The sequence below is a fragment of the Phytophthora sojae genome (assembly GCF_000149755.1).
Source record: "Phytophthora sojae unplaced genomic scaffold PHYSOscaffold_3, whole genome shotgun sequence".
Classification (NCBI taxonomy): Eukaryota; Oomycota; class Peronosporomycetes; order Peronosporales; family Peronosporaceae; genus Phytophthora; species Phytophthora sojae.
The window spans coordinates 170552-188550 of record NW_009258117.1 but is presented as its reverse complement, the minus strand read 5'-3'; the positions used below and the strand labels follow the sequence as shown (position 1 = coordinate 188550).

The window sequence follows — 17999 nt, the reverse complement described above, 5'->3', positions numbered from 1 at the left end:
TCTCCTGCTTGCGCCGTCTTGCGGGTGGCCTTCCTGCCCGGCTTGTAGACGCGGCAGCCCACCTCCAGGTCCCTCGCGAGGCCGCTCTCCCAGTCCAAGGCCTCCAGCTTGGGCCAGATGCAGCGCCAGAAGACGTGGCCAGGAACCTGAGGACGATCGGCCCGCGCCATTGCCTTGGAGGATGAGACGAGGAAAGGCAACTCGCAACTTGCCCTTAACGACAACTGGCGTATTATCGATTCTCACAGGTGGCCAGTATTCAGTATCAGAGGCTGTATTTTTATAAACTCACCAGCCAATCAAAGTCGTCAAAATAGCTCTTGGCGTTTTGCATGTCATGGCGCTGGCGGCCAAGCAGGGTTCTGGAAAACCCGGGTTTTTGACAGAAATCGGATGGGTGAGAGCACCCTCCGGGGTGTTTGGGTTATGGCTTTTTTTACCCTAGCCCGTTTGGACCGTTTATCACACATAAAACCTGTGACATACTATATATTACCTCTACCAACATGTATGATTGTGTAACTTGATTGAAATATGTCGTTAATATCCGTCAAGATGCGAAAAAACCCATACCCCACAACCTCCGACCCTCCCAATTTCTCCGACTCGTACACAAACCATGCGGATAGGAGGGGGGGTCACCTTTAACTATCACACAGCTACGCGCTACGCGCGAACCTAAAACCCCTAAAGGCTCGCTGCGCTCGCTGGGCCAGAACCCTAAGCCCGCTGCGGCTCGCACGCGTCGCCTCCGCTTGCTAGGTAGAGCACTGCTGGGTCCTGGATTTGCAGCCGCGTGCTACGCACACGGACTGTCAAACCGCAGGCGGGGACTCGCTACGCTCGCTCCGTGCCATCCATCCCAAGGCTCCGACCAATGAGCAAACGGGACGACTAATCTATCTTGGACTGTGTATGCATAACACTTTGGGAAGGGTAGGGTAATACTGTTATGCTCCGACCGCGCTTGACTGGGGATTTGTATACCTATCATCTTAAGTGCGGTCGGAGATTTGATGATATTCTACCATAACCCACATTTTTTCGTTTTGGGGTGGTTGGATGTACTTTTTGGGGTAACCCATTTTCGAAAAACACAACTAGGAACCCTGCGGCCAAGCTGCAGGACGTGGAGCAGCAGCTCCAGCGCGTGAAGCAAGTCGTGCAGCTGCATGTGAAGCTCGCGGAGGCTGCAGTGAAGGTGAAAGGTCCGCCAGAGCTGGTTCCAAGCGTAGCTGTGTGAGGGTAAAGTGGAGGAGGTGGTAGTGGCATTCTCTAAAGCCACGACGTTCGCGGTGCCGGTGCTCACATCGTATCAGGCGATGTCCCAGAAGCCGTCTTGGCTGATTCAACTTGTGGGGGACTTGACTGACGTCCAGAACGCGGCAAAGGACACGGATCTGGCCCGCGTGCTCTCGCCTGTGGAGAAATGCCGTGATGATCTGATAGTTTATTGCAGTCGCAACGACCGCGACGCATTAGATGACATGTCGAATTACGTGGTTTTGATCGGAGGACATCGTGGAGTACAGGCAAATCGATTGCTCCCGTACCTTCTAACGTTGCTGCGGAAATTTATCTGCGATTATGTCGACTACACCCTCAGGCAGGATGTTGTAGGAGAAGCACCACGCAGCGCATCCCAGTGGGTCCAGTTCAGTGAGATTGGCGTCGCATTGGCAAACTCGATGTGTCGTATACCTCCACCGTCAGGGGTCGAGTACGCTGGGACTGTTTTGAAAGAAGGGGCCTACACGGGGTCGAAGGTGACTGGGTGTTTAGACGAGTGAAAGCTTTAACAAAAGATAACCTTGTAGTTGATACAAAAGCTTTCTTTGTGGTTGTTGTTGTTCACAAGACAGGGAAAATTTACGACTGAATCTACAAGCCGAGGGTCGGCACGGCCGCCCTCGATCCTAAGGTCAATGGAGTTGCAGGTGTACCCTTCGTCCTTGGGCACGACAACCCCTCCGTATTCACACCATATTCCGTTGTTTCGTACGTACGACACCCGTCCTCGAGCGGGGATGGAGACGTCCACGGACTTCCAAGAGTCCCACCTCACACGTGCATCGCGCCATCATTCCCAGCAGCAACTCGGGTACCTCACCATCGGTACCCCTCGTAGGATGTAGCCATTTCGGCACTCCAGCCGACACGCGAGTCTGCCGCCCCGATGCCTGGCATGGGGTCGGTATACCCCGGCACGGGACATCCTCCCCGACTGCACGTTCGTCGTCCTCGACGGACCTCCGGGAGGCGGGCGAGCTCGAGTCGCAGGAGAGTCGATCGTTCCTGGGCAGCACGGAATTCGACAGAGATTGCCGCAGGAGCACGAGGAGGAGCTTCTTCATCGATAGTCACTTCAACGCCGTCCCTGGCGTCAGCATAGGTAGTTTGGTCTTCGGCGGCGTCACTGCCTCGCGGTTGTTGCAGGCTCTCCTTCTCCGAACGTTCGCGTTCAGCAGCCCTTGCACGCAGGTTCTTGAGTCCGAGAATGATCATGCCTGTAGGCGAGAATTCGTCGGCGTCCTTCTGGTTGTCGCAGCCACGCCAAATGTGAGTCACGACGCCCGCAGTCACTATCAGCACGGTTACAGGGGGTCCGTACGACGTCCACTCGAGGACGTAGTTCGCAACGTTAAGCGTTACCAGCGCGACAGCCACGCCAACCGTTCCCAGCAGGGCAAACTCGAGCAGGTCGAACGCCGCCATCGGCGCGAAGAACGCCAACGAGATCACGAACTTGGTCACTATCCACGCGACGTGGAAACCTTCGAACGCCCGCCGGCGACTCTGAGCAGCAGCGGCGCGCGTAGCCTTCGCGTAGCATGCGACCGAGTGCGCCGTACTCATAGAACGTAGAGTAAGCGGCAAACCACCACTTATGCAGCATCCGTCCGTAGTCGCCATAGCGCTCTTCCTCGTCTTCGAGGACGCGCACGGGTACCGCGAAGAGGGCACCCCAGATAACATATAGGTACGCAGCGCCTTGCAGCTCTCGCACCTCGCGATTGAGCAGCACTGCGTTGTATTGGCACAGGCACAAAGCGAGCCGTTCAAGCATGCGACGCGCCAGACCTGCGCGCCGAAAGCCCAGCCGACGTTACGCAGCGGCGTGGAGATGACCCACACGAGCACGCAGCACACACCAGCACCACAGTAGGCAGGAAGCAGCCCGACAGGAGCGTAGCGCTCTTGGTAACGAGCGAGAGCAGTATACATGTTGGCCATACTCGATCAAAGTCAGAATAAGAAGTACTTTCTCACTTTGCCGTGTCAGTTAGAACGGAAGTCAGCCGTAGGAACGTCCAATTTCGTCCCAAGGGCGATACGTCAAGGCAGAGCCATCAATCCAAGTCAGTTCAAGGTCAATCACAGACAAGTTGCCGTCCGTCAAGTTCTTGCCTTTCTCGAAAAGCAGTCATTCGTAATTTTGCGCCGGAGCCCGCAGACAGCAACCAGCCGAAGCCCTTCTAGCCACGCCACGCCCCAGTTGCCATGAGCGACACCAACGAGGACCACGCGCGCAAGTTCAAGGCCTTCTTGGACCAGGTCCCTCAAGTTCGCCAGGCGGCACGAAGACCCAGGAGCGTCTCGCACAAGTGGCGTTCTGGGCCGACATGCGCCAGATCCTCGCCGTCAACAAAGGCTCGAGAGGCCTGGAGATCCTCGACGACGTCGCCGAAGCCCTGCTCAAGGACCCCGACCACGCTGCTCAAGCTCTGAAGGGGTCAGTCTTGATCCTGTCAGACCCGTCAACGCAGGAGACAGTGACGGAGGCGGCCGCGCATCCAATCTTCGGCGGCAAGGATAAGAAGCGCGCGGCGACTAGCCCCGTCCAGGCAAGCAGTAAGTCCAAGAAGAAGTCGCGCCCGTCGTCCGAGTGGCTCGAGCACCTGGACTTCGAGTTGCGCGCGGACACGCCGAAGGACGTGATTCGCGACATCAAGGCCGTGTACCGTCATACTCGGGCGCTCGGACTCGAGCCGTACCAGCGAGCATTCCCTTGGGAACACAGACACTTGTTCTACGATCCACTTGCGTACCCGGACGTCTACATAGCGCACTGGCGCTTCTGGCACAGTTATCGCAAGGCTTGCTTCGATTGGGCGTTTCATGTGCCCCTCGTCGACAAGAACGCGCTGACGCCGCGACGCAAGAGGAAGATGAACGCCATGCGCGAACGTCTCCGCCTCGTCAGTCTCTTCATTGAGACGTGGGGTTACTTCCGTCTCTTGAGGCGTCTGGAAGCGTCGGGCAATGGAGAGTTGATGTAGTGGGGCGGTCCGACGGGCAAGGCTACGCCAACCGGAGAAGCGACGACGCTCCCGGCCGTGCGCGGCTTGAGGTACTTGTTCAAGAAGGACAAGGAGGCGTACCGCCTGCGTATCCGGGACGCAACGAAGCCGTTCCAGGTAGACTCGCCGCGGTTCCAGACACTGACCGAGATGCTCGTGCAGACTGGAGCACTCGTCCCGACGGCCAAGCATTCTCACCGTTTGAGCGGCAAGGCCCTGGCGCGCGTGGTGCTCGATATCACGTCGCCGACGCCCGTGCCCGACCACTGGGTTCCGTCCCTCACGAAAGGAGCGATGCGTGCTCTTCTTGCTGACAAGACGATCTCGGAGTTGCGTGTCAAGGTCGAGACGCAGCTCGGCGATGGCAAGTTTCGGCCGATGAAGGTGAACCCGTACAACGCGAAGGAGGGCGGTCAGGCGGGCGTAATTCCACCGTACCGTCCAGACGGAACACCCACAGCACGCGGCCCGGCGACTACGGTCGACGACAGCAGCCCGACCTTTCGCGAGGAGCCGGATGAGATCGTCGCCAAGATGGTGGTGGAAGCCGAGGCGAAGCCAAAGAGGAAGGCGTCGGGCGAGCTGGAGTACATCACCACGGGAGAGGAGGCAGGCGCAGCCAACGAGGGTGAAGACGGAGTCTCCAACGACGATGATGAAGGTCCGACGACAACGACGACGAAGTGGAAGATGACGAGTCGGACGAAGAGGAAGAGGAGCTGGAGACCGACGAGATCGATGAGTGAGCAGCTTTGTGCAGAGCGAGAGAGATTACCGGCGGTCGTAATAGTTGCAGTCTCAAGTAGTTCGTTAATTTCTGAAGTAATAATTTTCTCTATCAGCCACACTTGCTCGTCTTGTCTTAGCCATGCCATCCTCGACTTAGAAGAATAGTCGAAAATCACACAAGTAGGTCGCGACCAAATGTCGCTCGAAAAGAAATTCAAAGTCCAATCCAAAGAGTAAAAAGAGAAAAAAGTAGAAGAGGGCGCTCGGACATGTGGTGTAGCGGGATCGGCCAAAATCTGGTTAAGGCCTGATCGAGCTTCCCACCAGCGCCCGGACACCGACTAACGGAGGGGGTCCCCCTACGATCCGTGATCGGCTGAACTTGTTCTCACCTTGTGTACCCGTCGGCGGGCTGGATCTGCTCTCTCGGGGCTCCGAAGATGCAGCACTTGGTGAAGATCGAGTGTCTTGGCGTGACGCGGGGATAGTTTGTGGAGCAGCGCGGTAGTCTTCGCTCTGCGTCCGAGTATACGCTCCGATCGAGGGTTCTTCGCTTCGATCGGTCGGCCTGGAGTAGATCCAAGGCCTGTAGTTGCCTTTCCGGGTGTGTTCCTTCCTTTCCTGAGTTGCTTGCCGCTTCCTATAGCGGAATCGAGGTCGATTGAGAGACGCAGCGATCGCCGGCCAAGCAGTATCCGGTCGATCGAGGACTTGCACACGAGAGAAAGATCACTAGAGTAGGTCAAGCTGGCCAATGTATTAATCCAGTCTTAACCGTACCGCTAGTTCACTACCCGAAGTGTCAACGCTTGCCGAGGCCAATGTAGCTCCTGGGACTTGACGACTTGAGGGCACTTGTGGTCTTCTGTGCAAATTGCGCTCTGATTTATGTTTAGCTGGTCTCTCTCTACCGCTGCCATCCCATCTACCAATCCTACAACCAAACGATTACTGGATTCTTGCCCTGGCTTCGCCCCCATATGCTTCCCATCCGGGTCGATCGGCGATCCACGATCGGCTCCCGATCCACGATCGACCCCGATCGGCGATCCACGATCGGCTCCCAATCCACGATCGACCCCGATCGGCGATCTACGATCGGCTCCCGATCGATGACCTGTGCGAGTTGCCGTGCGCTGCCGATCCGTCCTCTTCTGTCCTCGGCCGCCCTAGATCTGCGAGATTGGTCGTCGATCCGGGCTTGGGTCTACGTAGAATCACGCCGCAGTCCAAGCGCGATCGCCCGTAATCTGTCTTGACATATGTGTTGCCTTACGCGTCGACGTTATCCAATCGCTTGAGATCTCTCGATAGACCCTCTTGATCCGCGACCGCAGCCTGATCCCTGCCTATCGTTCTGCCACCATGTCGCTTGATGTCATCGCAGTTGGAAATTCTTGTTCGGTGCTTCACCACAACCGCCCCCTGTCCGTAAGTCGGGCCCCACGGCGGCTCACCGCGGACAAGACTTCACCATCCCAGTATCAACGGCTCACACTTCGTCGTGAAATCTATTACTCCGCTTGATCGAGGCGGGCACCGACGATCACCGGCAGGACCCAAAGGTTGCTACCGCCCCAGGATCGTCTGGAACAGCCGATCGCTTGTCTCCTCAACGAACTTATCCCCAATACAGAGTGTATGCAGCAACAACAGCATCCCCCAGCTCGGATGATCGAATTCAGCGTCCAGCTGGTCAGCTCGTCTGTCGTGAAATCTTCGATTTTTGGAGGCCGATCGCGCATCTTCGTAGCATGAAAGTCTCGGATCAATATTCGTAGCATGAAAGTCTCGGATCAATAAACACCACTGCTATCTTCGTCACTGTTGGCCACCTCTCTCAAGTCAATCCGTCGTCACCAACCCGATCAGTCCAGATCCATCGTCATACCACCTTTCGCCACCAACCCGATCAGCCCAGATCCGTCGTCGTAGCGCCTTGTAGTTGCTCCATAACCATCCGATCTGAATATAAAACCCCTTCCTCCGATCAACGGCCTCCCCGTCGATCCGTCACTCACCTGGCTCACCAAGGCGACCAGCTCGCCCTGGCGGTCCGATCTCACTCTTCTTCGTGAGACTGCATCGCACCAAATCGGTTCCGGTTCACGCGATCTCGAAGGAACTGGTGCAACAAAGCTCCACACTTGAGATCAGCCTCGTCGACCCGGTCAGGCTCGTCATAACCCTTTCAGTGTACCAGGAACTCTCGATACGTCCGGCCATACCGAGTCCTGCGACCTGTTCTCGTATCCGTGATCTTCTCCACTTCGTACTCGTTCGAGTCTCGATCTGGGGCCCAGCTGTCCTCCGGAAGTAAGACTTCGTCGAAATCGAGTCGATCTGCTTCGTCCACCGTGGGTGCGATCTGCGGTCGATCGGGGAAGTCCCTGACCAACTTCAGCTTCGAAACATGCACGATCGGGAATAGGTGGTAGTCCGTACCAGCGATCTGAAGCTTCATCGTGTACTCGTTCACCTTCTCCGCCACACTGAACGGGCCGTGCCACAGGTGAGCCAGCTTCCGGGCATACCCCTCTTTCACACGATCCAGGTACAGCCACACCTGAGATCCAGCTTCGATCGAGTGCGGTCGAACTTCTTCATTGTGTTGATTGGCCCGATCCGCAATCGCCTCGCGTAGTCGAGCATTCACCTGACTTCGAGCCGGATCGTAGTGCTTCTGGATCCGATACCGCCACCGTCGAGGATCCCGATCCCGAGTCCGGGTACTACCCAAAGGTATCGTAGCCTCGAGCGTCGATCGAGGGTCCCATCCATGCACCAGATAACAAGGGGAGTCTCCACGGACCCGATCTTGAGCCGTGTTGATCGCGAAGATCAATCGCTCTGCGTACTCTCATCCCAATCCCTCTGATCCAGATCCTCCACGAACATCTTCAGGGCTCTCGTCGCCGTTTTTACCATTCGCTCTGCAGTACCGTTAGCCTGAGGTCGATATGCCATCGTCGCTCGCTGGCGCATACCCAGGATCTTGTTCAAGGAGCGGAAGAAGTCAGCCATAAATCCCGGCTCTCGATCGTGCCTGATCACCTCGCTAGCACCAAATCGCCGGAACACGCACTCTTCGTAAGATTCGGCGATCGTCGGCGCCGTTCGGGAGGAACTGGCCTTCACGATCACGTATCCCGTGAACAGATCGACCCAGATCAACAGTTCCGTAATACCCTTGTACGACTTGGGTAGCGAAGGTATGTGATCCATTGCTATGATCTGGAACGGGTATGTCGCCTGGATGTTTCCCGGCGACTCGCCCCTGATCGTGGGTCGTCCTTTGCCGGTCTCGCAGTCGACACATTCGCCGACGTACTTCTGCACACTTCTGAAGAGACCTCTCCAGTGAAAGTGATCGCGGATCCGCTGGTATGTACGCCCAATCCCCTGGTGTCCATCTTTCAGAGTGGAGTGATAGTGATGCAGGATGTCTTGATGCAGCGTCTCCGGTGCTACCAGTCTCATCAGTCCATCTCGATCTGCATCCGATCGCTTGGAGGGTGGGCAATAGAACAGCAGATTATCACCGTCGATCTCGTAGTCCACTGCGAGGTTGCCATAGGATTGAGCCTCATCCTGTGTCAGATCAGCCACATCTCCCATCAGATACTTCTTCATACCCGCGATCCACATTTCTTCAGCCTGCACTCGACGAATCCGATCGATCCTCAACCCTCGCACGAACTCGTCCTGCATGACTGTCGGGTTCGGCCGTGATCTGGTGCCCGATCGGGTCGTCATCGGCGATAGTCGGGCGATCGACTCATCCGACCGGGCGACCAGGATCTCATCAAGTCGGTTCAGTGTCACTAGATCCCCATGATCGGCATCCTCCTCGACGACGACGCCCCCTTCACGTTGGAGTGCTGCACTGGCCAGGCTGTCCGCACTTCCGTTCCAGTCTCGTTTCACATGTAACAGCTCGTGGTCTGGTCAGTTCCGTAGTCGATCCAGCACCTTTTGCTTTACCAATGTCAGCTTAGGTGCTTTGCAGTCGATCTCGCCCCGTACTTGTCGGATCACCAGGTTGGAATCACCGCAGACCACTATCCTGCCTTGATCTATGCCGTCAAGGAGATCGAAACCCAACAACAGACCATGATACTCTGCCTCGTTTACACTCAGCCCTTCAGCATAGCCTGATCGGGCCTTCACCACACTCCATTCTGGTAACTTCCACAAGATCGCGCTGTATGCGCCTCCGCCTCGCTTAACGCGGGCAGATCCATTCAAACTTATCACCAGCAGCTCTTCGTTCGCACGCACAGTCGGGATCGGAGCCTGAATCTTCCGCCGGGGTTCTTTCTTCGGCGCGATCGCGATCAACGCGTCGTCCATATCCGATCGAGGCGTAATACTAGCGGCGATCGCCCCCAATTTCTCGTCCTCTCCCTTGGTGCACTTCGTGATCTCCAGTGTCCAGGGCGATAGGAGTGCAGCCCACTGACCCAATCGGCCTTGAAGGCCGGGTGATCGGAACAGCCACGCCAACGTCGAGTGTCGGGTCAAGACCCGGATCGATCGTCCAACCAGCATGTTATAGTTCAGGTCCAGGTTCCGTAACAGCGCCAGCACTTCTTTCTCCACCACGTTGTAGTTTAATTCATTCGACGTCAGCGTTCGACTGGCGAAGGTAACGGGATGATAGATCTGGTCGTGCTCCTGCGTCAATGCGGCCGAGATCGCCCAGTCACTCGCATACACAATCACGACCGGAGTCCGATCGCGATCGAAGTGCCGCAGGATCGGTGTCGTCGCGATCTTCATCTTCAGTGTCGAAAAGGCACGATGAGCACGGATCCAGCGTTCATAGGCGACCCCGACTTCAGGAACTGGCGGAGTCCGATCGGGATTCACTGGGTCCGTATCCACTGAGTTCGGCACTTGACGGTCCAGGATCTGGCGCAGATCAGGGCGCTTCTTCAGCTCGGCGAAGTCCACCTCGCGCAGTTCATACAGGATCGCCGCGTAGATCGCGTAATCTTCCAAGAAACGGCTGTAGTAGTTGAGACTGTCCAATAATGACTGCATCGATTGGAGCGATCCGGGGAACGGCAGATCGGTCAGAGCAGTGAGATCCTTCGGATTGGCCTCTAGCCCGTCGTTCGACACACGATGTCCCAGATAGTCCACCTTACGCATCCCCCAAGAGCTCACGATCGCACAGCTCACCCCATGATCCGGCCGTCACAAGAATGTCATCAATGTACGATCTGCGACCTAGCACTGATGGACGCCCCGGATCTTCTGGTTCTCCTGACTCGATCAAATCCGTAGTGACTTCACAGTCTGACGATCGCGGGATCCTGGTGAACCCATACAACGCGTCGTCCAGAAGTCGCTGGTAGATCTGAGGAGCGTTCTTCAAGCCGAACGGCATCCGGTTCCACTCGAACAGACCCATGTGGGTGATAAAGGCCGAGATCGCACGAGCTCGATCGGTCATTGTCACCACCCAGAATCCACTAGCCATGTCCAAAGAGCAATACCAGAGTTCCTTATCCAGATCATCCAGCAAATCGTTGATCAAGGGCATCGGATATACCATCAGCCTGGTTAGACTGTTGACGAGCCGATAATCGATGCAGAGTCGGATATCCATGCCGTTCTTCTTGATGATCACGACGATCGGCGAGGCCCACGGTGATCCAGATTTCCGAATCATCTTGGCTGACAATAATCCCTTGATCAGCTCGGACACCTTCTCCACGAACTGAGGGGCAACTTTCCGGACACGTTGAGCGATCGGCTTCGCGTCGCCCACGTCGATGTCGCAGGTGACGCCCCGGGCTGCTGGGGGAAGTGCATTGCCCTTGCCGATCAGCAGGTGATTCCTGTGCCAGATCTTCTTTCGCAGCCGATCGATCTCCTCTGGGGTGTTGAACTCCAGATCTCCCACCTTGATATCATCGATCTTCACCTCATCCGTCGTCGAGATCACAATTTCAGGAAGCACAGCTAATTCACCTTCGACATCTTCTGCTGACAGATTCCCGACCTCGTGGTAATGGACCTGATCATCAGCACCAACGTCTCGATCTGGTTCTGACGCACCGAGATCGTCCCGATTTGAAGTGGGTGTGGCCTCAATTTTTACCTGATCACCTCCAACGATCGATGCGTTTTCGGCCACTTGCGGCAGTTGTTCAGATGCGGGAACACCATCGACTACTGTATCGTCACTTGATCTCGACTCTTCCACAGCTAAAACAGCCACAGGGTGTGTCCGATCGGTACTCCCGCCCCCATAATCTCGTACGACGGCACAACCGTCGACCTGATCGGCCGATGGCAAGTGAGGGGACACGATTTCGCCCTTCTCAGCTGCTTTACCACCGGAATCCACATGGTCTGGCTTCCTCTCTGGATCGCCAGCACGATCATCATGCGGCTTCACGTCATCTATCGGTGCACACGCTTGATCCGTGATCGGCGAAGGTGGGGGGCCCAGCACCCCCTGTTCCTGTTCTGGAGAACATTCGTCCTCCGATCCAAAAGGTTCACACACCGACTCAGCAGGATCCGACCGTGGATCTAGTGGATCTCGGACGAGGATAGCCAAAGCAGACGTGTGGTGTGGTAATACCACTAAAATTCTCTTCTACCAAAAGGTATTAGAGACACCAACAACACGCTAACCCGCAACGGTAAGCGCTTATTGGATCAAAACCTGAAGGCCAGGAACGATCCCTTACACCGGGTCGGTTGCAAGCGCCTCTGTGCACCTTAGGTTATCTTCGGTCAACCCAAAACCTGTACCACTAGCCACAAGCTAAGGCTAGGATACTATGTAGCGCTTTCGCGCAACCCCACTGTAGTCCTTCAGGAAGGAAGGGTACCGGCGTGTTAGGCCTTATACAGGGGGACCAAGGTAAAACCTCGGTAGGTAGACTAATACACTCAGGGACACTCTAATCCCACAAATATATACTGAACGATACTCTAATACCGTTCCTGCCTCTCCGGCCACGCCAACTCTTGGCGCTGCCAAGGAAACTCTCGGTCAATGCACGATAAGCTCCCCGCCAGGCATCCACACGCAGCCGAGCGTATCCAGGCACTACAATAAGCTAGCTACACTTACCGAAGTCGGACTGGACCCTAGTTGGCTTTGGGGGAAGACTGTCATTTTATTACTGAGTTTTCTGAGGCCCTGGAGCCTCGTTCTGGTCATCCTATGATGAGTCCTATGTCCCTATTCAAATATCTAGTGTGAACGATCGCAATAAGGCGATTCCGGACACATCAAATGACGACCGCGGCTACACTAATAAGTGCGGCCGAAGTACGTAACTAAATGCATCTGTACCTACCATGAAGCCTCGTTCGGGGTTGTATTAGGACCCGACGAGGCTTCTGCCACTATCTGCCACTCCAACGAGGATAATGTCGTCAGCTTAACCAAAGCAGCCACTTCCATCTCGCACTTGGCTGCTCCTTGATTGTACCTTGATTCTTGGGTGACGGGCAATCGCTCCGGTAATCTCCATTTTTCGATACCACAGACGACCCCGACCCCTATGTCTCGGGATCACCTTCCTGCAACGGTCCGCCCCCTGATCTGAGAGTATCAACGACGGCCACCTCCGGATCAGGGCTCATTGCCCCAGGTTCGCTTGTTGGATCGGGTGGACCCGTCAACTGATCGACGGTCGGGGATACATTGTGCCTCTGGAGAATGGCTCGGGGCGTTGGATAAATCGGTCGTTCGACGGCAGGTGCTGGAGGTCCCGCTGGTACCTCCTGGTTCGTCGGCCGGTCATCTGTCGTGGCTTGAAAGGCTAGATTCTGCCATTCCACGTATCGGCGAGATCCGACCGACACATATCCTGGGGTCCGGGGTATCCGATCTCCAGCCAGCCACATCGCGATCCGCTGATTCCGATGCAAGACGAGGTCTTTGTCGCTGATGTTGGTAACCTGGAGATATCTGATCCTGCCGGGTCCTCGGACCACAGTCGGCACCCAGCGATCTCCACGGGTGACCCATAGCTTTTCTCGATCTGTCACATTCATTCGTAGCGGAAGCTCGATCGAATCCCCGATCGCGATCTGCATTCCCTGATCCACACACACACGTGTCTGACATTGTCGTTGTACAGCTGGCGCCGTCCGCTAAGCTGGATCTTGACTTCGTCGGGGAGACAGGTAGAGCCGTCCGCAAGATCGATGCGGATCCCCGCCGGAACCATGAAGTCCATACCCAGGATCGTCTCTTGTCCTGATAGATCGCCAACCCAGATATCGAAGAAATACACCAGCGATCCCGCCAGCGTAACCTTGATCCTGGTCCTTCCTTCCGTCATGTACACGCTTTCGCCAATCCCCACACATTCCTGGCTCTGACTTGTGTCGACATAGCACCCCACCTTACGAGCAAAGGCGGTGTCCACGATGGACACCTCGGCGCCGGTGTCTAAGAGTAAGATCGACTTCTCATTGTTGATCTTGCCAGTGATCTTGGCCTGACGGAACCACTTACCTAGCGAATGATGTTTCCAGTACCCTCTGGACTCCCCAGGGAGGAGATCGGGCACCACATCGCCAGATCTGCGGTTTTCGCTGACGCGACGCCGACTTCGATCGCGATCATGCTCCGGGATCTCGGTCGTCACTTCTCCATCAGCTGGCTTGAACCATTCCTCCGGTCTGCGTTGCTTCCAATAGCCCCGCGTTTCTCCAGACTGGAGATCCAAGGGCACTTCGGCGTCAGAACGACTTAAGACCTTGGCGGCAAATTTCGCATGCAGATCACATGTATTACCGCGTAGATCAGTCCGTCCACTTACTCGATCTACCGTGTTTTTGTTCACGAATGCATAGATGTAGTACCTAGAACGCTCGGCACGTACCGGATTCCAACCCGGCGAGCGTCCTAGTTTAACATCTTCTCGGCGATCGCGGGCAACATGCCAGCGTGCTTCACGGGTTGAACCATTGACGGATCTGGTTGTAGAATTCCTCCATCGGACATATGCCCATCTCGTGTAGTTCACCACGTCCACGGCACACAAACAGGCAGCGATCCGCCGGATGACCTCTCTTGCCACACTTCTCGCACGTCAAACGTCTCCAACAATCGAGATCGGTGTGTTTCCGCGATCCACAATGTGAGCGGCGGTTTGATCGCTCCGATCCGTCACGTGAAGATCGCGATCGTGGATCCGATCGAGGTGGGTCATGGTTGATCTGCGCCTGGTTGCTTCGATCCGGCTTCGTCGCGTCGCCCCCAGCGTTGCGGGACTTGTCTTCGGCCGACGCTAGGTAAACGCGACGTAGATCACCCTCCGAGTCCGATCCGTCTGATCCCGTGTCCGATCCAGACCCCTGGCTCGCGATCTGCACTGCACGCACTGCCCGCTTGGTTGCAGCAGCTGGTGCTGAGGTCGGAACTTTCTGACGATACTTCGGTCCAAAGGCGGATCGCTTCTGTCTACTCTTCGCGCTTTCGAGCGCGCAGGACTTCCTCCAGATCTTCCACGTCCGCAAGCCGGAGTAGAGTGAGCCGATCGGCCAGCTCCGGATCGCCCAGTGTCTCGATAACGTGTTCGACATATTATCGGCGGGCCTTGGAATCCCCGTCCTTGATCTTCAATCTTGCACGTAGAACCGCCACATTCAGTCGATAGAGGTACTCCAACGGCGATACATCCGATCTCTTGCGAGAATGATAATACTGCCAAGCGACCGATACTCCCAGGCCACAATACTGGATCTGGAAATTCCGGAGTAGATCGCTCCACTTGTTCCGCGTCGATCGGCCCAGCTGGCGGTACCAGATCTTCGCCGGGCCCGTCATTAGATCAGCGAAGGTCAAGCACTTCTCTTCGTCCGTAGCCTGATCTCGCAGGAACGCCGATTTCACCTTGCTGATCTACGATCGGGCGCGATCTTCGTCCTGATCATTGCCACTGAACTCCTTGAGATCGGACATCGCGGAGATTCGCACGCGCTGGATCAAGGAGGACCCAGTGTATTCCGTGGTAACAATGGCCACCACAGCAGGGGCCGAACTGGGTAGATCAGTATCGTCCGGATCGTATTCCCACTGGGAGGGGTCTTGGTCCGATGATCCGGCTGATTCCATCTCCACGTCCCGCGATCCAACGTTGTCGTCGACCACTGGAGTAGGTGTTACCACCGTGGCCTGTTGTTCCTTCAGAAATCGAGTCATCGCAGCCTGAAAGTAAGACTCCAGTCTGCCATTCGACTCATCTGATCCGGTGGCACTAGTGGTCCGATCGGTCAACTTGGGTTTCTGCTTCCGAGGTCCTGACCGCATGCGTTCCTGACGTTGACTCCGTGATCGCGCGTCCAACATCGCAGATCCTGAAGGGCCGAGGGACATCCGTTGGGGTTCAGACGACGTATCCGATACATGCTCCGCTGCGGAGACATAAGGTGACGACGATCGGTACCCAGTCGACTCCACTAGCAGCGATGACACTGGAGCCGGCGACACTGGATATGGCACCGTCGGGTCCGGACTGTCCGCGATCATGTCGACCAAAGGTCTCAACTTGTCGACCAATGTCTGGATCGCTGTCTGGATCACATCGAGATCTTGATCGAAAAGATCGCTCGCTTCAAAGGCGCCAGCCACGAAGCCGGCTTCCTTCAACAGCCCGAACAGGTTCTTCACCGCCATCAGCTTGTTATCCGTCACTCGGGGGGCCGAAATCGGGCCCTTCGGGTCGTCGATCTGCTCTGGCCGCACGATCACCATGACAGGATCTTGACGCAAGAAATCTCGCAGTTCCTTCAAGTAATACTGACGATCCAGGTCAGCCTCAGACCAGTCGAGCGCCGACGGTCTGGGATCTTCGTCGTCCACGCCTGGCGCTCTCAGCTTCTTCCTCACGATCTGGGTCTTGTCCGCGATCGCGTCCAGGTAGCCCGGATCGAGCCTGATCGGCGAGTCAGCGAACGCGTATCGGTCCGATCCCGCCTTAGTTTGTTTTGTTAGTGAATCTCGGTTCGCACCAAGATCCACCGGGGTCCCCGAAGGGGCCTGGGGAGGATGTTGAGGTTTGTCTTCTAGATCTGTCTCCTGATCGCCCTCGATTCCGTCGACAGAAGTCCTCCGAGCACTCTATCGATCCGCGGATCTCGTTTTGTTCAGCAGTGTCTTCGTCGATCCGATATCCGACGGCGCCTCTTCCCCTGGTTCTTTCGTCACTTGCGCATCTTCTACGGACTCACGGTGAAATCCGGAGACCCCAAGAGATCCGGGCACGCGCACCATTGTGGTGTAGCGGGATCGGCCAAAATCTGGTTAAGGCCTGATCGAGCTTCCCACCAGCGCCCGGACACCGACTAACGGAGGGGGTCCCCCTACGATCCGTGATCGGCTGAACTTGTTCTCACCTTGTGTACCCGTCGGCGGGCTGGATCTGCTCTCTCAGGGCTCCGAAGATGCAGCACTTGGTGAAGATCGAGTGTCTTGGCGTGACGCGGGGATAGTTTGTGGAGCAGCGCGGTAGTCTTCGCTCTGCGTCCGAGTATACGCTCCGATCGAGGGTTCTTCGCTTCGATCGGTCGGCCTGGAGTAGATCCAAGGCCTGTAGTTGCCTTTCCGGGTGTGTTCCTTCCTTTCCTGAGTTGCTTGCCGCTTCCTATAGCGGAATCGAGGTCGATTGAGAGACGCAGCGATCGCCGGCCAAGCAGTATCCGGTCGATCGAGGACTTGCACACGAGAGAAAGATCACTAGAGTAGGTCAAGCTGGCCAATGTATTAATCCAGTCTTAACCGTACCGCTAGTTCACTACCCGAAGTGTCAACGCTTGCCGAGGCCAATGTAGCTCCTGGGACTTGACGACTTGAGGGCACTTGTGGTCTTCTGTGCAAATTGCGCTCTGATTTATGTTTAGCTGGTCTCTCTCTACCGCTGCCATCCCATCTACCAATCCTACAACCAAACGATTACTGGATTCTTGCCCTGGCTTCGCCCCCATATGCTTCCCATCCGGGTCGATCGGCGATCCACGATCGGCTCCCGATCCACGATCGACCCCGATCGGCGATCCACGATCGGCTCCCGATCCACGATCGACCCCGATCGGCGATCCACGATCGGCTCCCAATCCACGATCGACCCCGATCGGCGATCTACGATCGGCTCCCGATCGATGACCTGTGCGAGTTGCCGTGCGCTGCCGATCCGTCCTCTTCTGTCCTCGGCCGCCCTAGATCTGCGAGATTGGTCGTCGGTCCGGGCTTGGGTCTACGTAGAATCACGCCGCAGTCCAAGCGCGATCGCCCGTAATCTGTCTTGACATATGTGTTGCCTTACGCGTCGACGTTATCCAATCGCTTGAGATCTCTCGATAGACCCTCTTGATCCGCGACCGCAGCCTGATCCCTGCCTATCGTTCTGCCACCATGTCGCTTGATGTCATCGCAGTTGGAAATTCTTGTTCGTTGCTTCACCACAGACGAAACCAGAGTTCCGAGCCCCAAACCCAAACTGCAGGCACCAAGCCTACAGCATTCCCGAGTCGCAGGCAGCGTGCCAACGACCATCAACAGACTGGGAGCACTTTGCTCACAGCCCTCACGGAGCCCCCATTAAAAGAGCAGCTCGTCCTCATCCACGGTAGCGTTCGCATCAGCCAGTCGAACGCTCCGTCACAGTTCAGGCCAGCCCTTCGCCGACCGTTGTTCATCTTCATACGCCTTAATGCGAGGCGCGAATTCAGGTAGCAGGGAGGTAGTCGGTCGCCAACAGGTCTGGTAGGAAGCCGTGAACACCATGTACTGCTCTTGACGTCCCTTCACGCGTTTGCCGATAATGGTCACGATAGGAGTAGTTACACCGGAGAACGCAGTCTCCTCACCGCCTAGCGAGAGGCGTTCCACGAACGAGATGGAGGGCAAATCGTCCTCCGTCAAAGGGCCAGCATCATCAGCTCCCGGTTGGTGCTCCACTGCAGAAGGTACTTCGTTCGGAAAGG

The 17999-nt window shown here is 56.3% G+C and overlaps 3 protein-coding genes across 3 annotated transcripts; 2 read left to right on the top strand and 1 right to left on the bottom strand.

Moving 5' to 3' along the window:
- Positions 1-337: 337 nt before the first annotated feature.
- PHYSODRAFT_327426 (hypothetical protein) lies at positions 338-1790 on the top strand (the record flags this gene model as incomplete). Its single annotated transcript, XM_009523534.1, has 3 exons — positions 338-397; positions 1121-1208; positions 1282-1790. The coding sequence occupies 3 exons, from the start codon at positions 338-340 to the stop codon at positions 1788-1790; spliced, it is 657 nt and encodes a 218-aa protein (XP_009521829.1).
- A 316-nt stretch (positions 1791-2106) lies between these two features.
- PHYSODRAFT_327425 (hypothetical protein) lies at positions 2107-3234 on the bottom strand (the record flags this gene model as incomplete). The annotated part of the gene is made up of 1 exon (XM_009523533.1): positions 2107-3234. One exon carries the CDS (start codon positions 3232-3234, stop codon positions 2107-2109), a length of 1128 nt encoding a protein of 375 aa, XP_009521828.1.
- A 267-nt stretch (positions 3235-3501) lies between these two features.
- PHYSODRAFT_247031 (hypothetical protein) lies at positions 3502-5047 on the top strand (the record flags this gene model as incomplete). Its single annotated transcript, XM_009523532.1, has 4 exons — positions 3502-3555; positions 3585-4199; positions 4281-4962; positions 4986-5047. 4 exons carry the CDS (start codon positions 3502-3504, stop codon positions 5045-5047), a joined length of 1413 nt encoding a protein of 470 aa, XP_009521827.1.
- Between the last annotated feature and the right edge of the window lie 12952 nt (positions 5048-17999).